At 53.5% G+C, this 7,192-nt stretch overlaps 1 protein-coding gene across 4 annotated transcripts in view; it reads left to right on the forward strand.

The window, feature by feature from the left end:
* BCL11A (BCL11 transcription factor A) overlaps window positions 1–2,078 on the forward strand; it is a 141,375-nt gene extending 139,297 nt beyond the window's left edge. For all 4 annotated transcript variants that reach the window (XR_013949541.1, XM_080587870.1, XM_080587876.1 and 1 more), the window contains exon 4: window positions 1,544–2,078. Coding sequence is in view for 3 of the 4 variants with exons in the window: in XM_080587870.1 (XP_080443996.1) it covers window positions 1,544–1,645 (102 nt within the window). In the remaining variant the exon portion in view is untranslated. The remainder of the gene's footprint in view (window positions 1–1,543) is intronic.
* The last annotated feature ends 5,114 nt before the right edge of the window (window positions 2,079–7,192 follow it).

Genomic DNA, 7,192 nt, shown 5'->3' on the forward strand with positions numbered 1-7,192 from the left:
ATTTCGGCGGTGTGCAATGCCAGCGCGCTGCAGCATGAACGCCAAAGCCGAAATGGCAAAACTCTTCTAGCGATGTGACTCGTTAGCGGCGGTACAAAGACGAGAAGCAAGCCTGACCCGTGCTCCTGAGAAACTTTTGTATTTATCTCTGCACGAAAAGACGTCTCTATAAATAAGAGCAATGTCTGGGTAACAGCATCGTAGTAGTTAGCATTTCAGACCCCATCGGGTTTAGAAGAAGAATGCATTTTTATGGCACAGACCCCTTTGCCATTAGTATTTAATATCCTCCAAATTGAATGATTTATATAATGAAGGCACTGAAACAGTATCAGGAATTTAGGCTACAGATGTTTCGTATTTATTATGTTTCCAAGAGCGGAGATAAATACAGGAATAAGTGGTACCGTGTCTTTGCTTGACATTCGGGAGGCTTTGGCATATCTGATGAGATAGAGTTTCAGGGTTTATCTAAGTGCAGAGTTTGTACAAAAAGAAAAAAGATACCAGCTGTTGCTGTAGCTCGCTCGTGCTCCGGTTTCGTTGTTTTTTTTTTTTCCTCATAAACATTGAAAACCATTTTTGGAGGACATGTGGGAAAATCGTGTTGCTGTCTAGGAAAGCGATACAGCCGGGCAGGCTCTTTGCAGCACCCCAAGTCCTGATGTGCACCATTCTGCTGCTGTTTCCAAAGGGGCCGAAGGCACTGGGATGCCTGCTGCCCTGCATCCAGCTGGTGCCGTGCTGGCCCTGGCTGGCCGCGTCACTCCCAGCTCCCTTGGAAATTGCACCCTTCCTTAATGTCAGTCCGAAACGGGTCAGATCCAGGAATTAAATTCAATTAAACAGAAATTAAAAAAAGGTTTTCCTCCCCCAGAGGGGTCAGCCATGTGCTCTTGATGTGAGGGCAGCAAACTGCAGTACATGCCGGGGAAGATGTGACCAAGGGGCTGCCGCGTAGCCCTGCCGGCAGCCCATGCGTAGCCCTTTGGCCACGCTCCTGAGCATTATCGAAACAATTCCCACAGAAACCAGCATGGGGCTGGTTTGAGGCGTGTGCTGGTGATGCTCTGGGTTCACTACCGCACATGATGATAGGTGATATGTGGTACTTGAAGTGTGGTGAACTGGGGAGAGCCACCCCACGCACTGGCCTGGCGGTGTAGCACACCGACAGCCTGGGGGGCTCCCTTCTGCACCTGGCTGCTCCCTGGGTGCTGGGGGAGGTCGGTGAGGTTTGGGGAAAGACCAGGGGCAGTTCTGAGGCAGGCTGGCTCAGTCCTTGTGTGATCAGAGCCCCAGTACAGACCAGGGGCTCTTTGCCAGGGCGATCTCTGTGTCCCCGCGGTGCTGGACGTGCTCCGTGCCCGCGGGGCACAAGGGTGGTGCTCGGCGGGCTGGAGGCGGCGCGGCCAGTGGGCAGGAAGGGCCTCGTGTCCCACCCCTAGCTGCTAAGGAAAGGGTCAAAACAGAAAGATAATGGAGGAAGTCGCACCCTGGGCCGTGTCACACCTCTCCTCTCCTCTGTCCCCATGCTCTCTAGGTGCGACGTACCCCCCCGGCTGGCGCAGCGCCCAGGGAGCCCCGGATGCCTGGCAGTTTTCGGATGGAAGTTCAAGAGCACTTAAATTCTGAGAGGAGGTGAAGCTGGGGCCAGCGGCCGGTGGTGGCGTGGTGTCCGGAGGTGGCCTCCATCCTGCTGGCTCGCCGCATCCCCGGAGTGCCCGAGACGTCCCCTCCGAAGGCAGCGCTCCCCAGGCTCCTCCTGCCTGCAGGACTATCGTATTTATATTTTGTAATAGAGTACAGCACTTCTTTCCGTTCGGTTTTTGTTTGTTTATTTCTTTTTCTAAAAACGAAAAGCAAAAGCGCCCACCGAGGTTGAGGGCTTCGCAGTGGCTTTGACTGGCTCCTGTCCCCGTGGAGAAGACTGTCGCTCTCGTGTTGATCCTGTGTGGAGGACCCAGCCTGTTGTTTATCTCAATTTCTTAGAAGGTGCACCTCAAGTTACGAATTCAAAATAAAACACGGTGTAGGTCCGTGGCGGGTGGGCAATCGCCATAATAAATGTTGGAGCTTTAGGTTTTGTTCGCTCTTTCTTTAATCTGTAGTTTATGAGCAGGCTGGCCAGGGCCGGGCAGCTACCGTGACTCCATGTGACCATGTCGCCTGCAGAAGCAAAGCGCCGAGTCCGCAGGGGCAGAGGCAGCGCCCGTGTCCCCACCAGGGTGCTGTGGGCAGGCGGCCCCGCATCGGGTGCCCCCCGGGCATCGGGCTCACGGCTGCGTCCCTGAGCTGTGGCCAGCCGAGCGCTCTGCCGCCGCTCGCGTACGATTGACCGATGCCGGCTGTTGTACTGCATTTCTGCTGTTAAACCATGTGCTTTTGGGGTGGGTGGGATCGGTGACCTCCTCTGTCTTGTCACTGCTCATCAAACCGCAGCCGAGCCAACGGGTTTGGGGAGTGGTAATGGTCTTGCTGGGGAGAATTGGTTGGCGCCAGGTGAAGCAAAGCCCTGCCCTGGCTGGGTGGTGGCGGGGAGCTCCCCTCAGTGCCATCGGGCATCCTCGCATGCCGCTGTGTCCCCCGGAGCCCGCTTGCCTTGCTCCGAGCAAAGCACCCGCCCCAGGATTTTGCTGGTTTGGGGCCCAACTGCTTTGTGGAACAGAAGATGGGTTAAGTGCGTGCTTTCCTGCTGTCTCGGATGGGATTTATAGGCTGTAGCTCCTGACGACTGTGCCGGAGAGCAGGAATGGACCTTATTTGGTTAAAGAGTGAGCGGAGCCGCTGCAGGGCGGCGGGGCTGCCAGGACACCCGCTGCAGGTCTGGGCAGGACGCAGCAGCCCCAGGTCAGGGACCAGTCTGCTTCTTTGGTCACCTAGCTCTGCCTGCGAGTTCACTCACATCCTTCACGTCCCAGCCAGACACCTGGCTGGGGCCATGCTCTCCTGGCAAACCAGCCATAGGTAACATGGCTTTGCCTTTGCCTGGTGTTGCTCTTCTTTATTTATTTTTTGTGAACAGCTGCAGCCCCACCTGGGTACCTCTGCAGCTGTGCCACACCAGGGCTAACGGGGCTCTACTTCATCTCCAAATCACACTACAAGGATCACCTGGTCCAATGGTTGCAACCAGTGGCAGCTGTGAGGGTGCTGAGCAGCTCTTGGCTGTCTTTGTGCTCTGCTTTGTCTGAGTGCAGGCAAAACTCAGTTCACCAGTTGCTTTGTGGTGCTGCTGAAGCAGCCTCTTGGGCATTAAGTGCTCGGATGCAGCGGGCTGGATCTGTGGGCATCGCTGCCATAGGGCAGTGGGAGCCAGGGCAGGGCTTTTTCTGGGAAGAGCAGAAAATAACCAAGCAGGGACTGGTGCAGGCGCCTAGTGAGCAGCTGAGCATGGCAGGGAGAAGCTGTGTGGATCCTTGTCCTAAGCATTGAAGGTAAATTGAAGCAGCCCTTAAGATGTATGTTCTGTGACATGGGCGTTAAAACCCCCCAGCTACTAGGAGTTTTACATCCACAGACTTTACGTGTTGCCTTAAAGTGATAAATACGCATAATGGCCACGCTGGGAGCCTCTTGTAGGCACTGGGGCTGCTCTCCTGTGCTGCATGGCCACGTCCTGCCCGCTGGGTCCATCCTGAGCGAGCACAAAGCAGCAGCACTGCCTCAGTACTAGGCTGCAGTGGGGCTGTGTGGGTTTCTACCGCTATGCGTGACTTGTTGCAGGGGTCGCTCCCCTTCTCTTGGCTTGTTTTTGGGTTTTGGCTGGGACTTGGCTGTTGCAAAGCATGTGGCTGTACCCTGAAGTGTGGGAGATTTAACACCTGAAAGAAGAGCTCTGTGTTTCTCTGTGCAGTGGGCAGCAATAAACTGAGCTGAGCAAGGTACCTGGGAATTAGGTAGCTTAGCTTTGATTTTGGGGATTGAAAAGCTGCTCTCAAACATGAAGGCATTTTGTCCATGCTGTTTTTTATTTCTAAGCCCATTTTCCTGACACTACAATGCAGCAAAGGTCAAGTCTCTCGTGAAGTCTAACCTAAATTTTGCTTTCAAAATTATGTGTGTTTCGGATTCAAGGAGCAGCCAGGTTACATCCTCTTTACAATGTAGAGAGGGGGGCACGGAGGCGTGCAGGCGCCTGTTGGGCATGGTCTCTCCAAAATGACCTGAAAACAGATCTAATAATCTGCCAACAGCAGCAAACCACCCCCAAAGCCCCATTTTTCTTTTTGATCCGAGCTTTGTCCCATCTCATCCTGCCAAGTGACGCCAGCGGTCTGGAGGGTTTGGGGTTTGGTGTTCCTCAGTGGCAGCAGAGGGAGGGGAGGGGAGGCAAGCTCCTGCTGGACTCAATTTTGCTGAACATCCTAGTTACCCTGAACGTCCTATTTATCCAGTGTTTTTGCTTCCATTTTTGCTGCCAAAGTGTTGCAGGTCCCTGGACTGTGAGGTGTGGTGGGACGGGTCAGGGGTGGCGGGCAATCTGCTGGGCACCACTGCAGCACCGCTGTGGCACTGCAGCTTTGGCAGTGGGTTGCTGTGACACTGCACATGATCCTGCTAGAAAAACTATAACCAAGGAGCAAGCTAAACAACCCTTCTGGATGAGAGTGGTACCTCACTTGCTTCTCGTCTTATTCTCTTCTTTCTCTGCCCCCAGACTTCCCCATTGCATCCCTGGCTGGGCTATCGTTCAGCTGTATATTGTACCTGATCCAAAATCCCAGTCCTTGAGAGCTTGTTGTCCCCCATTGTGGCACACCCTGAGCCTCCTCTCCACCCAGAAATCACCCTCTCAACATCCATCTTCTACTGGGGTCTCAAAATAATCAGTTATTCTTAAGGAAAGATGAAGTTACAGGGGAAAAATAAAACAAAAACACAAAGAAAACCACTCCAAAAATATGGCCCTTATTCCTTAATCTGGCTGGATAGAGTTACACATCTGGTAGAGGCTTGTTCGTTGTTGCTATTACTTTTATTGCATCTTTAGCAGTGATGAAGTTCAGATGGCAGAAGCAGTGGGCCCCAATTTAATTTCGCCTGGCCTCCCGTAATGAGCGCTGCGCGATCTGGGAGCACTGGCGGGGCTCCGCTCCCAGCCTGCGTGCTGCTGGCATGGCACAGGCTGGGCAGACAGACAGCAGGACGGACAGAGGGCCGGTGGCCAAAACCTCACCGTGAGGGTGGAAGGAAGGAGAGGTCTGGCTGTGGGGTGGTGGCAGAGGGGCTGGAGGGCTTGTGTGGTCTGGTGTGTCCGTGCCATCCGCTGTGTAAGCATCAGTGAAATGCTGCAGCTGGACAGATGGATGGCTTTTTCATGTCAAAACCTAGAAGCAAGATGACTAGGTGGATTCCCGCCTTCTTGGTGGCTGGGGTGATGCTCTCCTAGGTTGCTTCAGCCCTGGTGGCTCTCCCGTGGCGATTTCCATTACCCTCCGGGTTCCAGTGGTGATGTACAGAAGCTCCCACCTCTCCCCAAATGTCTGCAAATGCATGTGTCTAAGGGCTATACAGGATTCATTTACGGGCCTCCCGTTGGTGGGATTTGTGCATGCAAAATGAAGGTTGTATTTGGCTTCTAATATTCCGATCTATATTCCATATTGTGTTGACCAAGAAAACCAACTCAGCCCCGTGCTGAAGAATGTGATGGAGTGATGACTTTCAGAAACGTACTGTAAATCAAGGAGGCTAATAAATACTTGCTATTGATAAAAACGGGGCTACTGCCTTTCAAGTTATTGTGACATTTTACAGCATCTTGAAATTTAAACAGAAAAAGCAGGTGATGCCTTTGGACCCTTCCTCTCCCCCAGCACGGTTGTGGCTGAACGCAGCCCCAGGATGCCCAGAGGAGAGGAGTTTCCTCAGGGATAAGGTCTGGAGGGAGCAGTAAGAGCCCTGCCCGGCCTCGCAAGGGGCCGACCCTGGTGACAGGGTCCCCGTGGCAAGATGTGGCTTCTCAGCAGGCTGTCCATGTGACCCACTAGAAGATCTCCAGAACTTACCCAGGCCAACACACGGAAGATCCCTTGGCTAGGAGCAGGGCCACCTGCACCAGCTTGTTACTAAAGCTTCATCACTTCCCAATTTTAAATCCCCTCCTCTCCCCAAAATCTCCTGTTAGTGGACTCTGCCTCCCGCCTGGCAGGGATGGCCCCGCTCCCCAGGCACCTCGGCAGCCCCAGCTCCCATATGGACAGTGAAGTGCCATAGAGGGAAGGGTTGGCAGACACAGGTTCCCTGGGATGATATTTTATCAGGCTGTTTTTTTTTTTTTTCCATGTTTTATGCAGGACTGCCTTCAGTGGCATGGGTGTACTGTGATTTCAGCTGTGGTTTTGGGGAAACTCCTTGTGAATTTGGGCAATGGCTGCGATGCCTGCCCGGTGTCCTTCTGCACAACGGAGCTCCTTTGGGAAGGGAAAGGCTCAGGAAGCTGCGATGAAGAGGAGCGAAGCCTCTCTGTCCTATTGTACACCACTGCGGTGCCGGGGAGCAGCTGGCCCCTGTGCTTATTTTCAGTGGGGTGAGAGGTGGGCTCAGGTAACACTGTTGTTTCCAGAGGGGTGAGGTCTAGCACCTCTCAGTGCAGATAAATTTGCGCAGCCCTTTTAAATTAAACCTTTAATTAATAAAAAAAAAAAGGTGAATGCAGGCTCTGCCCAATGTAAAACTGATACACACTTGAGGCTCTAGAATAAATTATATATATAAATAAAGGTAGATGTTTTTATCTCCTGACAGCCCACAACAGCAGTGACCAACTTGTTCTGGCCGGGCTCTGGTGTGCAGGGCAGCCTCTTTCCAGCAGCCTGTGCCCTGCTGAGGGCACACAGCCATGCCCCATTTGTTCCCCTTCCCTCCCGAAGCGATGGCACCTTCTGCAGCTGTAGTATTGAAGGGGAGGGGAGAAAAGCTGATTTAAAGCAGAGCCTTGCTGTGTAAAATAAGGCGTGGAGGCGGCGAATGATCCCTGGCTGTGCGGAGGCAGGAACCAGACTTCCCACCCTTGTTCCCCTCGGCGGGCAGCGCATTGGAGCGCCTCGCAGGGCCCCATCGGGGCAGGTCCAAAGATGCCCGGGATGCAGCTGGGGTGCTGCCGCCTTCCCTGGTCCTGCTCATCCCTGCTGGCTCTCCTGGGCTATGGATTTGGGGTCATCTGTTTTTTAGGAACCGGTAACACTCG

The sequence above is a fragment of the Anser brachyrhynchus genome, assembly GCF_964034855.1.
Source record: "Anser brachyrhynchus genome assembly, chromosome: 3".
NCBI lineage: Eukaryota > Metazoa > Chordata > Aves > Anseriformes > Anatidae > Anser > Anser brachyrhynchus.